The 18132-nt window shown below is 36.5% G+C and overlaps 1 protein-coding gene across 1 annotated transcript; it reads left to right on the top strand.

The window, feature by feature from the left end:
* The first annotated feature begins 6009 nt into the window (after positions 1–6009).
* On the top strand, positions 6010–18132 carry LOC139147066 (endoglucanase E-4-like). Its single transcript, XM_070717923.1, has 11 exons — positions 6010–6267; positions 6599–6815; positions 7530–7691; positions 8403–8587; positions 10056–10221; positions 10727–10823; positions 11360–11522; positions 12570–12714; positions 13438–13603; positions 16369–16562; positions 17705–18132. Exons 1-11 carry the CDS (start codon positions 6070–6072, stop codon positions 17740–17742), a joined length of 1731 nt encoding a protein of 576 aa, XP_070574024.1. The 5' UTR covers positions 6010–6069; the 3' UTR covers positions 17743–18132.

Genomic DNA, 18132 nt, shown 5'->3' with positions numbered 1-18132 from the left:
CAGGGTAACGTCGAAATGACACACAAAATTTCTGAAGTCCGCGATTCAAGTGCGAATAACAAGCCTGACAAAAATATGTCAAATACCCCTCTTATAGACAAAGGCTCATACGATGTTTCAAGAGAAAGGGGCTCCATATTATCCACATCAATGCTCGTAGTTTACTACCAAAGATTGAAGAGATTAAGATTTTAGCCAGGGAATCTAAGGCAGCAATAATTGGCGTGAGTGAAACATGGTTAGATAACTCCATAACGGATAGTGAGATTGATGTACCTGGGTATGAAATACAGAGGAATGACCGTAATAGAGAAGGTGGGGGAGTTTGCATGTACATTCGTTCCAATTTTGCTTTCCGACAGCGCTCGGATTTACAAAATGATACCTTAGAGGCCATATGGATTGATTTGCTCCTGCCAAAGTCAAAGCCAATTTTAATTGGTACTTTATATAGACCTCCAAAATTTTCCAACTTTTTTTCGAATTTGGAAGATTTACTCACCACACATTGCATTTCCGACCAAGAATCAATATTTATTGGTGACTTTAATTGTAATGTAACGTTCGATGACAACTGTCTAACTAGACATTTTTATAATTTTTGTAATATTTTTGCTTTACAACAATTGATATGTGAACCTACTAGAGTCACTAAACATAGTTCTACTATCATTGACCTTATCTTGACCTCAGATCATGACAAAATTTGCCAGTCTGGCGTTTTACCAATCGGTATCAGCGATCACTATGTTACATACTGTACCAGGAAGGTTAGTAAAATTCAATTGAGTCTCACAAAACGGTCAGGATAAGATCAATGAAAGGTTATTCCACAGGTTTATTCACTGAAATGCTTAATAAGGTCGATTGGTATCAGGTCATTGACTGTGACCAGGCCGAAGAAGCGTGGATTACATTTAAATCCTTGTTTCTATCTGTTGTAGACAAAATTGCCCTATCAAAGAGATTCGTTTGAAACAAAGGTCGGAACCGTGGATTAACTCTGATATTTTAGACGGAATTAAAGAGAGAGATCGCTTATTTAGGAAATTAAAAAAACACGGGGAGGACAGCCTATTTAGGCAGTTTCGCCTTCAGAGAAATAGGGTTTCCAGACTTATCAAACGAGCAAAATCCGAATTCTTCAAGGCAAAATTAGTCAATTGTGGAAATAACAGCAATGAGATTTGGAAAATCTTGAAAAGCTTGGGAGCTCCCCTTAAAAAAGTTGGTTCTACTTTCACAAATATTGGCTTGGTTATAGGCAATGAGGTTTGTTTTGATAAAACAAAAGTTGCACAAAGATTTAATCACTTCTTCAGCACAATAGCATCTTCACTTGTTAACAAACTACCTCCTATGTCAGGTAAGTTTGGCATAGACCATGTCAAACATTTTTACTCTAGCAAAGGAGTTGTAGAAAACGATTTCAAACTGTCCCTTGTTAGTGATTATGCTGTCTACAAGCATCTTTCCTCTCTTGACAGCACTAAATCGACTGGTTTAGACAATATTCCAGCCAAATTTATTAAAGACGGCGCTGAGCAAATTGCTGCTCCTCTAACTCATGTTATTAATTTATCAATTCATCAACAAGTTGTTCCGAATGATTTAAAAAATGCCAAAGTTGTCCCAGTTTACAAAAAGAATGACAAAACTTTTGAAGGTAATTATCGGCCAGTTTCGATTACAAGCATTGTTTCTAAGTTCTGGAGAGAATAATTTATGACCAGCTAGAAGAGTACCTTTTGAAAAACAACTTACTGTATGAATTTCAATCAGGATTTCGACCAGGGTACTCTACTGATACATGCTTGATTTACATCACTGATCACATTAAACACCAGATTGACCAGGGTAAACGAACAGGGATGGTGCTTATCGACCTTCAGAAGGCATTTGATACCGTGGATCATACGATCTTATCAGATAAGCTTAAAGCGTTAGGCCTGAGTCAAAAGGCTGTTCGTTGGTTCAGTTCTTATCTGACTGGCAGACAGCAAGTGGTCAACGTAAATAATCATATGTCATCATTTAATCAGATTAATTGTGGGGTGCCTCAAGGATCGATACTGGGTCCGATTCTATTTTCAATATATGTTAATGACATGTGTTCTGCTGTAAATTGTAAACTTCTTTTGTATGCTGATGACTCAGCACTGATGGTTCTGACAAGGATATTGGTAAAATACAAAACGAACTAAGCTTAGAATTGCAAAGTTTGAATATGAATGGTTAGTGGATAACAAATTGACTTTACATCTTGGTAAAACTGAGTCAATTCTTTTTGGCTCGAATCATTTCTTAAAAGAACAGTCTAAGCTGGAAATAGTCTGTAACGATACCAATGTCATCGCCAAGGACATCGTTAATTATTTGGGTGCCGATCTGGATCAAACACTATCAGGAGAGAGTATGGCCACACAAATAATTCAGAAGGCAAACATTCGTCTTAAGTTTTTGTTTCGCAAACGTCACTTTTTGGACAGGAAAACACGTATACTTCTTGCCAACAGTCTCATTAATTGTCATTTCGATTATGCCTGTGCCTACTGGTATCAAGGTTTGAAGGTTGTCAGTAAACATAGACTACAAACAACACAAAATAAAATAATAAGGTTTGTTCAAGATATGCACCCCAGGGAACATATTGGGCCAGCTCACTTTGAAAAACTTGGGTGGCTTTGTGTAGAGCAAAGAGTGTCGTATCTGAAACTGAATCTCATGCATAAATAATAAGGGGTCAAGCTCCATCCTACCTAGCGTCAAATTTTATTACTAGACAAAATGTACACAATTATAATGCACGTTCTGGCAATAACTCAGTTTTTATCCCAGGAGGAGCTAAGTTATTTCAAACAAGTTTTCAGTACTCAGCTTCGCAGTTATGGAACTGCCTTCCACGTAGTATAAGGAATATTGATTCCAATTACAATTTTAAAAACAAGTTAAAACGTCATTTGCAAGATTCTATGTCGAACGTGTCAGGAGAGATTTCATTTAATCTTTGGTGTGATTTGCAGAGGGTTTTAGTCCGTTTAACTTATTTTTGGAAGTGCTTGTTTTACTCTCTGTTGTCGGATTTCTCACTTTGTACTTTTTCCATTTTTTGTTAGTCTTTTGTCAATATAGACCGCAGTGGAAATAAGTCTTTAGACTTTTCTGTGTAATCCATGCACAATTTTGTTCACTTTATGGTGTTTTATGTATCATTTTGTGCAAATAAATAAATAAAAAATAAATAAAAAAGGTGTTAAACTTTTTGGAGGCTTTGTTTGTGGTTGATAATTACACGAAATTATGCGAAAAATACGACGAGATGGCATCGTACTGCCAGTCGCGTAGCAACCATAGTTACTTTGTGAGCTCTCAGGCCAGAAACACTGCTTCACGCCAATCAAAGCATAAACACGCCAGCAGTTTCATAAACATGTCCTTCCTTGACGCACGTGTAAAAGACGGTATGACTGACCGTAAACCATTGAGTAAAACCAGACAGTATCGATAAAAGACTTTCAAATTTGGTTCAAACACACTCATTATATATTCATAAAAATATGAGAGGAATTTTTAAAACGGTAAAACTCACTTTCCTGAAGCTCAAAACACTCCCGTTTTCGCCAGCACTTCAATTCCGCTCAGCACCACACGACAACAACAACACAAACTTTGCCGAACATACTTTCGCTTAACAATTGGCGAAAATCCGAAAATTACCGAAGGATGCATGGTCGGCACTCTTCGGAAAAGAGAGGCGAGAGCAACCTGAGGCGAGGCGAACATGGATGGGTTACGTAACCGCTTCACGCCTTAAACCATACCCGTTGCCACTCTGTCGATGTTACTCAGTGCCCTTCAAGATCGTACGAGAAGGACATAGGAGATAGCGTCATGATTTTAGTGAATTATTTGTAGACATGAAAAACAATCGAGAACGGGATATTCCATTGTATAATCTTATTTAATCTATAGGAACAATAAAGACTGGCGGGAATATTACCACGTGATAACCATGGTAATTATGTAAGTTTAGGGACGTATTTAACTGGATAGCGAATTTTCACTTAATACATAACAGATGAGAGCTGTAGACCGGGCGTATTACGCTTGTCATCTGAAATAAAGATCTAAAGTTGTGCTACAATCTACATCTTGGTTTGTCAGCTTCAGTTACTGAAAGCAATAGGATCCACACTGGTACCTCAGTTCCCCTAACTACGAGCGCGACAAACTGGTGGAATGTATTCTGCCAAATTTCGTGAAAGTGACATTACTTTTTATATTTGTATTTGTTTATTTATTTAGCTATTTATTTATTTGTTTATTTATTTATTAGAGTGTATCAATGTTCCACTCTGAGCTGTAAATCCCAGATATTTCGAAGGGACTAAGCCCTTCTTCTTCATTGGGTCCACTACAGTCACTAAACTAGAACTGCCACTGTCAAGTTCTAGATTAGTGACTGTAGTGGACCAAATGAAGAAGAAGGGCTTAGTCCCTTCGAAATATCTGGGATTTACAAGCTCAGAGTGGAACATTGATACACTCTAATACATTAGTAACGGTTGAGACTATTTATTTATTATATACCCATTCTGCATTAAAATGTCGCCAGTAATAGTTGTAACGTCATTTGACTTTCAAAGGAACCAATCACATAGCCTGTGATACACGATTCGGCTTATTGAACCATGAAATGTACTCATTTTACCAACATCATTTCATGAATAATTTCAGTGTATAGGGAAAATTACTAAAATAGATGGTTGTCATGGAAAGTGCAAAACTTTTACAGACACACTATTCTATAAAAATGGGTTGGTTAGATATTTGTGACGATCCACAATCAAGTTAAGGGTGGGAGAATACAGTTCCAAAATTATTTCAGATATTTGTGGTGATCCGGGAGGGGCAATTAAAATGAGAAGATCAAGAAAAAAAAACACAGGGCAGAGAAAAACAGGAGGTATTCACCATTCACTTTGGGAAAACTACGAGTGTAACATGAATCACAATTTTTCAGTGGCTTTATGAACATCAGGAAAAAAGAAGAGATTTAAAATATACAGCGATTTTTTCTGGATGTTACCCACCCCCCCCCACGTTTTTCATTATCACCTTAATTTTTTGTACTCCTCCTTTTTTATTAACCCCGGCGATTTTTTTCTCTATCTACCACAGTACCCCTTCTTTTTTATTTAACCCAGCGATTTTTTTTCTGGATCCTCACAAATATTTAAAATAATTTTGAAACAATCGGTGCGCCGTAGTTGACTAATCAGTGTGAAAACTCAATACAAATCAATGTTCAAGTTGTTTAATTTTTTCGGGAAAGGCATAATTAAATCTGACAAATACTGTCTACGGCACAGCTGTGCATTAGCTATGGAAAATACCATTGGCAAATCTAAAATACCGTCAAACTGACCCTACACTTGAACACTTGCTATGTTTTGGATCGAACTTCCCTCATTTAGTGCAGCTTTAAATATTCTAAAGACAGTTATATTTTCGGTGACACATAAACATCCGCCCTCCTTTGTTTTTAGTTCATCTCTCTCTCACACTCGAAAAAACACTCTCGGTTCTTCATCGTTAATGGAGCTCTGTTGACTAGCCTCGTCGTGTTGAACACGAAATTGGAAAAAACTAGTGAAACCTGTTTCTAAAGTGTTTTCACCCTCTTGTTCAGCGTAAATATGTTTATAAATGATGGGTTAATTTTCGTATTATAATGACGTCGATTAAAGTGGTGAATTATATGTTGACGCATAATGCTGTTAGCAGATATTTAATTAACTTTTAAATTGGTTTGTACTTTTACAATTACATTGAAAAACATTATAATTGAAACTCTGGAATTGGAAAAATAATTTTCAATGGTTTAAAAAATTTTATTAATTTTTGTGTACCATAACAAAGAGAGAAAATGGACCACCCGTTGATTGCAAGGAAAAAGAAATTTGTGCAATTTTCCAATCAAGTAAAGGTTATACTTAAACGATACGTGCAGGCAAATAACGTTCAAAGGTTCAGAAATTCCAATCGGCAACAGACGGCATCACTGCAATGGCTGTATTCTTTATCGTCATTTTGTCATGTCTGGTCTTCACCGATGTCTCTTGTCAAACTTTTCAAGGTACCGTCTCCATAAAAGCTCGATGGAAACTTCTGTTCATAGGTGCTGTAGAGTTTGATGTCGATCAGAGGCTGTCTGACGGCTGGACCATCTACATGAACTTTACAGATCCTATTGACAATTTTCAGGTGAGAAATATGACATCTTTGTTAAAATATTTGCATCATAGATATGGTTTGGGGATTGCGTTTGACCAAAATCAAACAAAATCAGCAGTCTTTTTCCCGCAGCAGAAGCTATCATTCTTAATTATAGCAGATATCTGCCTAGTTGACTGTAAATGACCGTCATGATAGAAGATTTAGATTTTCCGATAAACAGGAAACATTTTGAAACCACAACTTTTGCCAAGCATGCCCATAGAATGCATAGAAGTGTTCATTAAGTTGCTTGTCAAAGTCATCCCAGGTATAGAAAGGGGGATCTATTTAAAGCTATAATTACGATATTTTATATTAGATTTGGGACGCTGAGCTGATTTCATGTGACGAAAGTAAGCGTCACTATGTGTTCGGTAACAAACCATTCAACGTTGACTTGCCCGCTGGTAGTAAACTCCACGTTGTCATTATGGGTAATGCCAACCGATCTACTAATTTGGAAGCTTCGGCCATCCTAACCCAGGAACCACCACCAGTAGCCATCGGTGAATTGGAGTCTGATTTAGCCAACCATAGTAAGTTAAAATATGATTTCATTTACTAATTCACAGAAATTGTTTTGTATTTCTTTACTTTGACCTGACAAAAAGAAGAGTGTGAGATACACATTTATACTTGTGTTCTTTCAATTCTTTGTGGCCACGAGCTGACGGATTAGCAAAATGTCATGTTTGCATTAAGGTTTCTTAAAGTCGGTTAATGGCTATTGATTTCCAGTTTTTATTTTATTTTTATTTGTTTGTGTGAGTCTATTTTTATCTAAAATTATCGTCACAACAAACTATGAATAAGATGCTGTGTTCATAAAGACCTGAATAGCATATTGTGCGATTATTTGCTGATCAAACCAAACCGTTAGAACATACAAGTTGGTGTGTGTGATTAAAGTACAGTGAGATCGACATATTTGTGGTGGCAGCTTGACCGCCAAGTCCTCAGTGTGTTCAAAATAGGCGTTTACCTTCATATAATTCAATAAATTTGTACTTTTTATATCTGACTAAATGAAGTGAAAACGTAAACAAACAAACAATCATAATTTCATGTACAGTTACTTTTATTGACTTCTATACAGAGTTTGGAATCAGTTTGGTACTTACACATTTCTTGAAAACTTTGAAATTTTCTCGAATAACAAGGGCCCGGCTCTCAGGCTCACGTAGAAATAAACATCCAAACAATGGTATTTGATTAGATCACTAATGGATATTAACGTCATTCACTTGTAGCAACATATGATTACGCCAAAGCCATGCAACTTGCTAATCTGTTTTACGAGATCCAACGCTCTGGACGATTGCCAACCGTCAGAAATATACCCTGGCGATACGATTCTGCCTTATATGATATGTCTGAACACGGTGAAGATTTGACTGGCGGATACTATGATGGTAAGATTTCGTTCCCCATGAACAATAGCAATAGCCTTTTTGAGATTCGGAAGGCCGTAAATATGAAGGGTAATTTTAATGACGTATGTTAACTTAAGCATATCGCATATTATATTGTCACGCATTTAGGCCTATTTGTTTCTAGCAATTGTTTGCTTGTTATTTGTTTTGTTTTTGTTTTGCTTTTTTATTACGACGAAAGCCCTGGCAGGATTCATTTGTTTTTATTTACTATCTATAGAAGAAAGTCCAATGAAATGTTTTACTTTACGCTGTGAAATGTTTATACTTAACGCTATGAGATTTTATGAGAAGTCGAGTATGTGATGTACATTCTAACTTTGTGCATCAAGCAAACGTTTTCGCATCGGTCATTTAAGTTACGTGTAAAATAATTGAGAAATGAATTTAAGTTTCCAGCTAGATTTTTGGGGATACATATCCAATAGAATTTTATGGATCTCAAACACTTAAAATGAAGGAGCGAAACAAAAACAGCCTTATCACGAGGTGGCAACATACAAGAGTCAAGGCATACTGTTTAAAACATGAATTCGGATCTTGTGTTGTGTTGCTATCGGCCTTTACATTGGCGCAGACTGACATAACGACTTATAGTTCAGACTTTAAGCGTTGATAAACTCTGGACAGTAAAAGCCAGGGCAGGCTAGTATCACTATACTGGATCATTTAACCTTACCTTCTTTGCAGCTGGTGATCATCTCAAGTTTAGTTTGACAATAGCGTTTGCTATGGGACTGTTATCGTGGGGTTACATCGAATTCCCGGATGCTTATGAAAGTCACGGTATGACGGACAAATTGATGACGACAATAAGATGGGGAACCGACTACTTGATGAAATGCCATACAGAGAAAGATGAATTTATTTATCAAGTAAGACTATACACTATAGGGGAAAATTGCGAGACTAGAGCGAGAAAATGACGCTTTCTCGCAATCAGTGAGACTCTGTTCTTATTCTCACCGCTGTCGGTAAGAAAATTTTAATCTCCTCTGGATATTGGTGAGAAATGCACTCATTGGCGAGAATCAAGTGTGAGAACAAATTCTCACCGGTGAGATTGGAAATTCTCACCAAGTACAGTGAGAATTGAAATTCTGATTTTTGCCAATGAATGGGGAGTGAGAATTGAAAGTGAGAATTGGAATTCACTGGCGAGAATCCTCAACACTCGCCGTTCATTGGCGAGAATCAGCAAGACTCAGCAAGAATTTCCATTCTCACCGGGGAGAATTTGTTCTCAGACTTGATTCTCGCCAAAGAGAGTATTTCTCACCAATCTCCAGTGGAGATTTAACCGACAGGGGTGAGAATAAGAACAGATTCTCACTGATTGCGAGAAAGCATCATTTTCTCGCTCTAGCCTCGCAATTTTCCCTATAGTGATAGGTACCAGGTCATGCACTGCTTTGACAGCTTCATCACACAAGTATCGAAAAAATCCAAGCACGCTCAATCACCGGCTCAATGCTGTAATCAACAACAACAACGACAACAACATCATCATCATCATTACAATAGGATTATGATCATTATCGTGGTTAATTGAAGCAGTAATGATGAGAAAACAACAGTATTAGATTTACTCACAAATCACGACAACAAATCAAATAGGAAAACAACCATGAAATAGATCAATGAATAGTATTTAAACATGTATTTGCAACTTAATTTCATGACAAACGTTGCATTATTGCATTTATGTTTTCCAAAATAGGGAAGGAAAAACCCGGCACGGTATGTAGCAGTATCATGTCAATTACTGAAGTTTCGTAATAAGGCTGATATGTCAAGAAATACTGCATCAAATTTCATGAAACTTGGTAGATATGTTTAAGCTCACATTCCTTTAACAGTGAAAAAGACATTTATCAGAGTCATTTTAATCAATTTGTAATTGCATATGTAATAAACTTTCCCAATTAGAGTGATATGTCCACAAATACTGCGTCACATATGATGAAACTTGATACAGATGTTGATCTCATAGTGTTTTAAATACTGCATAAAACTTTATGAATTATGGTACCGGTGATAATCTGTTAGTGTTAGGATAGTATGCAAAAATGTTTGGCAACATCCTGTCGATTAATTCCTAGTTGACTCATTTAATGACCTTTTGTAATTAGGATGGCGGCCAACATTGTTTTTATGTTTTCACCACCATGAAACTCATTCTTGGCCATTGAACACCATCTCTATCAAAGTATTTTTATCACAGACCTAATTAATTAAGAGCGCTCTGAGGATTTGTAATTAAAGTACCCATTAACAGGTGGGGACTGTGTCATCAACGATGACTTGTTTCTTATTATCGTTATTTTATTTTCATTGTCAAAGGTGGGTAACGCTGGACTTGATCATGGCTACTGGGGTCGTCCAGAAGACATGACAATGGAACGGCCTGCTTACTTCATTACATCAAACGCGGGAGAAGAAGGAACGGAACCAACTGTTGGCTCTGCGGCTGCCCTCGCCGCTGCAGCTGTAGCTTTTAAAGACCACGGTATGACAATATATTGTTAGAATCACATCTAGGTTCAAGCAAAGTTGATGTTGGTGACCATATCACAGGTAATTTGTGGGTGGCCTTATGATTTCTAGGTCCGAGTGTTGTATCTTGCTGGTGAAGATACTGTTAATCCTCATCAACACACATGTTCACAATTTTCTACTTCATTTTATTTCATGTAGCGATGCAAGCGCTATCAGTATGAGTTCTTTTCACTTTGCTACTATGAGTTCTACTAAATTTACTACTATCAACATCTTCAGTATGAGTTCTTCTTACTGTCAAGATCTCCTTCAAATCTGATTGTCACAATACGTGTTATGTTGAAAAATTCTATTAACAACCATTATATTTACAAATGTGGTTCACACTTTCTTCATGTGAGAGTTAATGTTGCGTTACAACTAATTTATTACCTTCAGTATCCACATGGTTTGATACATGCATAGAAAGCTGCATTCGTTTTGTTTTTTGTTAATACACTTGCAATTCTATTCAGATCCGGTATATTCGATCACTATGATTGCACATGCACGGGAATTATACGATCTTGGAAACAAATACCGAGCAAATTATCAAAATAATGGATATTACAAGTAAGAGGCATTACATCTGTACAAATCTTTTATTTGAAAAGTAGAATTGAAACCCCTCTCTCACCTTTGGCTTTGCAATTTTGAACAGGAGATAATTAAGTAAACATTCAGAGGTTTTTTATTGAAACCTGAAATAGCTCATTCGGCTGAAAGTTTTCCATTTCAGGAAATTAAAGGATATTTATTTGAGACATAGACGCCGTATCTTATTCGTGGATCAGCGCACATGTGTTGTCAATGCTTTAACACAGATGGAACTCCTTCTTTCCGACCTCTGCATAATAATCAGATTGAAATATTTCATCTCGATTAACTGCATGCAGTGTATAGAAAATGGATAATTGTCGACATGTCTGTAAGTTTTTTGAAGTAAATAGTTTTGTATGAAGAAGATCAATCGGGAGCAACATAACTGATAAGAAACGAAAGCTGTAAAAGTTGTTTTAGCATGTAACTGCCAGCCATATGTCAGATTTACATATTCCATTCAAGTTTCATAGATGTACTTTCACTGTAAATCTCTTTCATTTGTCAAGATCTAGTGCTTACGGCGATGAACTGTGTTACTCTGCTGTATGGCTTTATAAAGCTACGGGAGAAGAACGATATTTAGACGACGCGAAACAACATTATGAAGAGTTCGGTCTGGCAGGGAGAGGTTACTCATTTAGCTGGGGTGACGCCAGACCTGCTTGCCAGGTAACCATCACAAAAATTGTACCATTATTTGTGAATCCTTGCTGTCGTTGTGATATCGCTAATACTTTATTTACTTCATTTATGTATCATGTAGTAGATTTGCTTATATTAGTGATAGTATTTCATAGTGGTTGTAAGCAAACTGTAGGTGTGATTACTTGTCTCTTTGGTCAACACACTTTATTCATTCTTTGAGATACAAAAACATTACAACCAGGTTGAATTTCCGCTACTGCATGTACCTGTACGTGACAACTGTCACGTTCCACTCCCAGTCTGTATCATACTCTACAACTGTCACATTCCACTCCCAGTCTGTATCATACTCTACAACTGTCACATTCCGCTCCCAGTCTGTATCATACTCTAAAACTGTCACATTCCACTCCCAGTCTGTATCATACTCTACAACTGTCACGTTCCACTCCCAGTCTGTATCATACTTTACAACTTTCATGTTCCACTCAGTTCCTGGAATATTAAATTTTCAAGTTTAGTCATACATAGCCAGGGCCAGTCTCACCACACCACACAGATATGCCGATATGCTACCTTGTTAGAAAAAAATAATATTATCTTGCTCCCAATGATATTTGCCTAGAATGAATTTCTATCTATCTATCTAGAAAATTTGTATAGCGCCAAATATCCAAAGTTTAACAATGCTCAGTGGCGCTTAGAGTTACAATGAAAATGCTCTCTGGAAGATGTACGTTTTTAAGCGTCTTTTGAAAATGTTGACATTAGGAGAGGTTTTTATGTCCAGGGGTAAAGAGTTCCAAAGGACAGGAGCTGCTGCAGAGAAGGAGCGGCGACCATAGTAGTCAGATTCCATCTAGGTGTGTGCAGAAGGCATTTATCAGATGAACGAAGAACACGTGATTAGGCACAAGGTGTTAATAAATTCCTGAGATATTGTGGAGCTTGTTCATTTAGGGCTTTGTAAGTAATCAGCAAAAGTTTGTAAATTTTAATGATGTTTAGTATCATTTGGACATACAATGACCCCAAGTGATAACACGGCATTTACTCATTTGTTGATTGCAGCTATTGTTGTATTTAGAGACCGGCGACATCTCCTATTATGAGCATTTCACTAGTTTTCTGGATAAATGGTTACCAGGAGGCGGTATACCATACACAGAGAAAGGCTTGGTATTCAGAGAAAGTTGGGGATCTTTGCGGTATGCTGGTATGCACGTTTGTCAGCCTTTTTTCTTTTCGAATGTGTTTTTGCATGCTTCGCTTGTCTTATTGCTTACATGACGATTGATCGTGCTTTATTTTAATCGTTTTGTGGCTGAGAAGCTATGTATTCTCAGTGCACCAATCATTGCTGCAAAATATTCCGACGATGACGTAAGTTTTAGAGGATGAGTGCATTTTGGTAGGATACCTTTCTTCTAATTGGTATTACTCTGTGCATATTCATTTCTTCGCGGGTAATGAAAAGAAAAAGTACAAAATGCTAATCGATTTCTCACACTTACTATGTCATGCTATTTGTGTTGTTCTACTTCATACGCATGTTCACTGGGACAAATCATGTCAAAGCAAATTGATTAGTTTCTTCAATACAACGTTATCACCATTGTAAGATGGCTGTTGTAAGATTGGTCTGTCCCTGCACTGTGGAGATATAATTTTGATAACATTTTACCTGATTGATTCTCATTCCAGTCCAGACTGGGACGTTTGCTGCATATTGTGACAAACATCAATTAACGAAACAGACTTTATCATGTTGTAGGTTTAATATCTTTGTAAAATTGTTAAAACAAAATTCAATTTATATACTTGTTGGGTACCAGCATCATTACTATTTCACAGTTAGTAAAGAGGCTGTTTTCTGTTGCAAGTTGAGTCAAAACGCTGATTTCTTCTTTCATTTCTGCTCTATTTGTGTTGGTTGAAGGTGGAGTGTCCTTTCTGGCACTTGTCGCTGCCAATGAGGGTATCAGAGCCAATGCCTACAGGCGTTTTGCAAGGAGTCAAATTGGCTACATTTTGGGAGACACCGGAAGAAGTTTTCTGATCGGTTTTGGGAAAAACTACCCTCAGCGGCCACATCATAGGTCAAGGTAGGTGATCGCACATTCTTTTCAACATGTCGATTGAAATAGCGCGAAAGGAATAATAACAACCGAAGGGAAATAGGGAGAAAATAGCTTTATTTGAGAGAAAATAGCGTTATTTGAAAGTACTTTGGTATTGACAGATAACTTTGTCAGATCACGACTTTTTACTTTATGGAATCAAAGCAACCTTAGCCTCTGACCCTGGCTTATACGTAGAATTAACAAGTAAAACAACATATACTATGATAGATTTATGCATTTAAGGTAAATTTTAAATTAGGTCAATAAGCAGATCAACAGAGCACAGTAAAATTATTTACACATGAGGTAATCAGAGTACTCTCCTATTAAGCAATAAAACTGACCAAGCAAATGGTTAATTTCGAAAAGTACAAACTATAGGTATTGCTCTCTATAACACATAATGACACATATTGATATTAAATAATAAATACGAAGTGGTTTACTTAAAAGTTATTCCGTTTTTATCAAAATCACAAGAGCGTAACCTCCAAATACTGTGGCATTGTTTGCGTTATTTTGATTCATTTGGTCGAAAGGTGAAAGGTTTTTATTTTCTAGAAGTGGACAATGGCTTTTTGATATTGCCGAGTAGCCTACAATTGGGTCAGATGTCCGTGAAGTGGCAACAAGTAGTGAGTTAATAAGCACTCACATTAAAATCATGTTGGAAGTTTATCGAGTTTTAATTAACGATATCTAATGCGGGATAAAATAAGACGAGTTTAAAGTGTTGAAAAGGATAATTAGTTCATTAACCTCCTGGACCGATGGATGATTAGGAAATAATGGGAGGCTTTTATGTTTCCGGAGTTCAATTTTTGTAACAGCCTTTGTAATTAATATGTTGCTGCTGATATTTTGATTAATACTGTAACTAACAAAGCAGTAGCTGAACTAATTTTGTTTTGAAAGATACTTTTGTTCAATTATTAGCGTCTTTTACGTCACATTTGTGCCGCTACCTATCGAAGCTTTTCATACATTATTGATGACATTTTGTTAAATGTTATTATTGTTAGACAGCCTACGAAGGTCAAAACAATAAAATACATTTTTGCAAATAGGAATCAAATTATATATCCTTGCAAGTATCGATTTGGATTAGGACTAAATGTTAATTAAATTTATCAACCTAAATTTCAAGTCAATGCAATCTAACCTCTAGGTGATATAATATATTAACTTGTAATCCTGTACAAGTTAGTCATTTATATTTTAAGGACAGGGCTGTTCGCAAAATCTCGAATGTTCCGCCAATGAGATCATTGCGTTATTCTCCTAGCATCGTTGAAATGTCGGCCTTGTCAACCCTTATTCAACCTTCTCTGTTCTAAGTGGTCGTTGTGCATCAGTTTGCTATAATAGCTCCTCTGTTCGTTTCGCAAATTTCATTATCTCTCGACTGTCGACGTTTCCCTTTTCATTCCTGAAGGACATTTGCTTTCCGTCCTCGTCCACTCTAGACGGCTAAAACTTTAGGTTGCCCTCGTCCCACAGTAAAGTTTTAGATCAGAAGTCAATATGTTTGTAATTATCAGAGTTTGGTTATTTTTTTATCAATAGTTTTTCATTAAATACATTATTTACAAATATTGTTTGTGGTGAGTGTTATCATAACATGGTGATACGTGATTATGAAGGCCGTCAAGCTCTGACAGAATTGTCAGTATTGATCAAACGTTGTCTTTGCCCTGAAAACGTACAGCCAATGTCAGATAGGTTGAGGACAACAAAACGGCATATTTTATCCAGCTGCCACTCTGCCATTTCACGGATTTCATAAAGCTCAGTATATCGACGAAATTAAATTATGGAAACGTTGAAATGTTGCATGCAAACTATTATTCAAATATTTTCATAGCTATTTTCTAAAACTCTCTCCAACATCGCTGTCAGGACTGTTACTTAAGGTTAGCTGCTCCGAATTCCAAAATGCCCAGTGCTTACGCCAATTGATCTCCATGGACCAAGTCATGTAATTGAGTTTAGGGTCTCCTTTGGTGGTATTCGGCATCAATTGACATAACTACAGTTTTATGTCAACATATCAGTGCCCAGTTGAAGGGTCCATTGACCTTTGGCCCAATCACTGATATGACCCTCTAGGTTACTCAATATATTTATAACAGGCAGTTGATTAACAGCCGGTCATAATTTTTTTCAGCTACACCAAGTGATTCATCAAGACATATTTTGAAAATTAGCCTGGTGACACCCTGTTTTTAATTTTGCTAAATAATAAGCTCACAGCTTTGTTTTGATTTATGAGTTTTCAAGAATTTGACATCTGTATAAAGAAAGGGGTGATAACAATGAAATATTTAATTCCCCATCATAATGATATCCAGTTATCATATCAATGATATCCAGTTATCATATCATTTTTTACAATGTAGTCACTAGTGAAATATTTCTAATAGCAGCTAGTTTAAAACATGAAATCGAATGGATCGAAATAATCAAAAGTCGAAAGAGATTGCCCGTACTTTATGATGTTAACATTAACTGTTTTTTAAATGACATTTTCCAATATTTTGGGGAGCGCTTTTCAGATCTAGTTTCCATGGAAAAAGAAATTATAAGTAATCTATTATAACTAAAGGTATGTTTTCGTTTCACTCACCGATGTAACATTTCACAATTTATATAATATAGCTAATTCTAGAGCCAATTCGTGACGACAGCTAAACAATAAAGCTGGATTCTCAACATTTTCGGTAGCTACTATGCAAATATACTTTCAGCTCCTGTCCTGAACCACCGGAACTGTGTACTTATGCTGCACTGAGAAACCCTGGTCCGAATCCACATATTTGTTACGGCGCAATGGTTGGTGGTCCAACAGATCTTAAGGATACCTATGATGACGACAGGCAGAACTACTATGAAAACGAGGTTACTTTGGACTATAACGCCGGACTGTTATCTTCCTTAGCAGGTTAGTGTATTTTTTCTTTGTGTCATCCATGTCCTCATAAGTTTTAATTCAATCATTCAAGCATTTATTGCACTTTTGAATAAACGTCTCCAGTCAAAATGTACAGAGAGAGAGAGAGAGAGAGAGAGAGAGAGAGAGAGAGAGAGAAGAGAGAGAGAGAGAGAGAGAGAGAGAGAGAGATGTACTTTCTGCATTTCCAACACGTAAACCATTTGCATATATGTACTGAATGGTCAGTTTTCGAGGTCTATGCTCTTATGCAAGCGTCATGATGAAAACAGCGCCCTCCCCTCTCAAACGTTTTGTTATTACGAATGTTGATAACTAGAATGATATTTGGCATACTTATTTCTGTAGGTCAACTTAATACCTAAGTCAGTTGCCGCGGGATGACAAAGTAGAAAATAACGTCTATTAAGACAGTACGCACCTAACAATTCAAAGACATAGTTTTGCTCAAACTTTCCTCTACGAAAATTTCAGCAATTTTTGGAATACAGCAAGAATAAAAATCAGGGGTCATCAATTTTGGTACCTTAATTTACCGATATTTGATATTGAAAATGGCCGCTACCCCTGTGCTAACTCTAGGTGGAAAAATGACATTTTTCATTTTCGAAATACTGAGAAAAGTTTAACACGATTGGAACTACTTTGGGATAATTGGATCTTCATATTTTTCAATTTTCTCAAAAGTGTTCGGTGCCACATAGCTGAATGTTGCAATATTGCAAATTACTCATAAAGACAAGTGTGTAACTAAAAAAGAAAAACAGAGCATCTTACATTTGCTGATTAAACGACCTTACTCCAACATCCAATTATCCCAAATTAGTTCCAATCGTGTTGTTTGCTCAAACAACCAGCTTCAAAATGAACCCCACAAGTAGTAGATCAGAAAAAGGATTATAACAATTTAGATTCTGCAGATCTGTCCCCAAGGCGCTTCTACCTTAATGTATAATGCCAGTAATTCGTAAAATATGTCGATGCTTACTATCATAATTCGATGGAACAAGCGAAAATATTATCAGTGCGTTCATTTACGTTGGCGGAATCATTGAGATGAGAGCAAAAATTATAGATCGTTAACGTTGTTACTTAACTTTGCATTTTATGGTATTTATATTGTATTTCTGTAGGACTTGAACATTTGAAACTGACAGGAAATCTTGAGTAGGAATGGAAGTTTGACAACACCGGCCACGACAAACCAAGATCCTGACATATGACTTACTATGAAATCGATCGTTCCAAAGCTACTGTGATGTTCGCCAGAGCGAATATAGTGCTTTGGCAAATCATCTGATCTAAATACATGTATGTCAAATCATTTAACCGACCTAATTGGTGAGATTAAATAGATTATTTGGTTTTAGGGATTCTCTTTGTACGATCTGAAAAGTCATTTTCAAATCATCGATCGTGGTGTATAGATGAAGAAGCTCATTGAACAAACGTTAATGACAGCAGAGCAATCGATGAAATCAAAGTAATATCCAGAGCTGTTTAAAAGATAAACGAAATGTCTGTTTTTAAATACAATAAAATATTAACCTAAGCTGCAAAA

Source organism: Ptychodera flava, chromosome 13, assembly GCF_041260155.1.
Source record: "Ptychodera flava strain L36383 chromosome 13, AS_Pfla_20210202, whole genome shotgun sequence".
NCBI lineage: Eukaryota > Metazoa > Hemichordata > Enteropneusta > Ptychoderidae > Ptychodera > Ptychodera flava.
The sequence above is the reverse complement of the archived record's forward strand: the minus strand, read 5'-3'. Positions and strand labels throughout refer to the sequence as shown.

Coding starts and splice junctions, on each gene's coding strand:
- LOC139147066 (XM_070717923.1), top strand. CDS start 6,070: ATGGCTGTATTCTTTATCGTCATTTTGTCATGTCTGGTCTTCACCGAT. Junction 6,268..6,598: donor ATCCTATTGACAATTTTCAG/GTGAGAAATATG, acceptor ATTTTATATTAG/ATTTGGGACGCTGAGCTGAT. Junction 10,222..10,726: donor TGTAGCTTTTAAAGACCACG/GTATGACAATAT, acceptor AATTCTATTCAG/ATCCGGTATATTCGATCACT.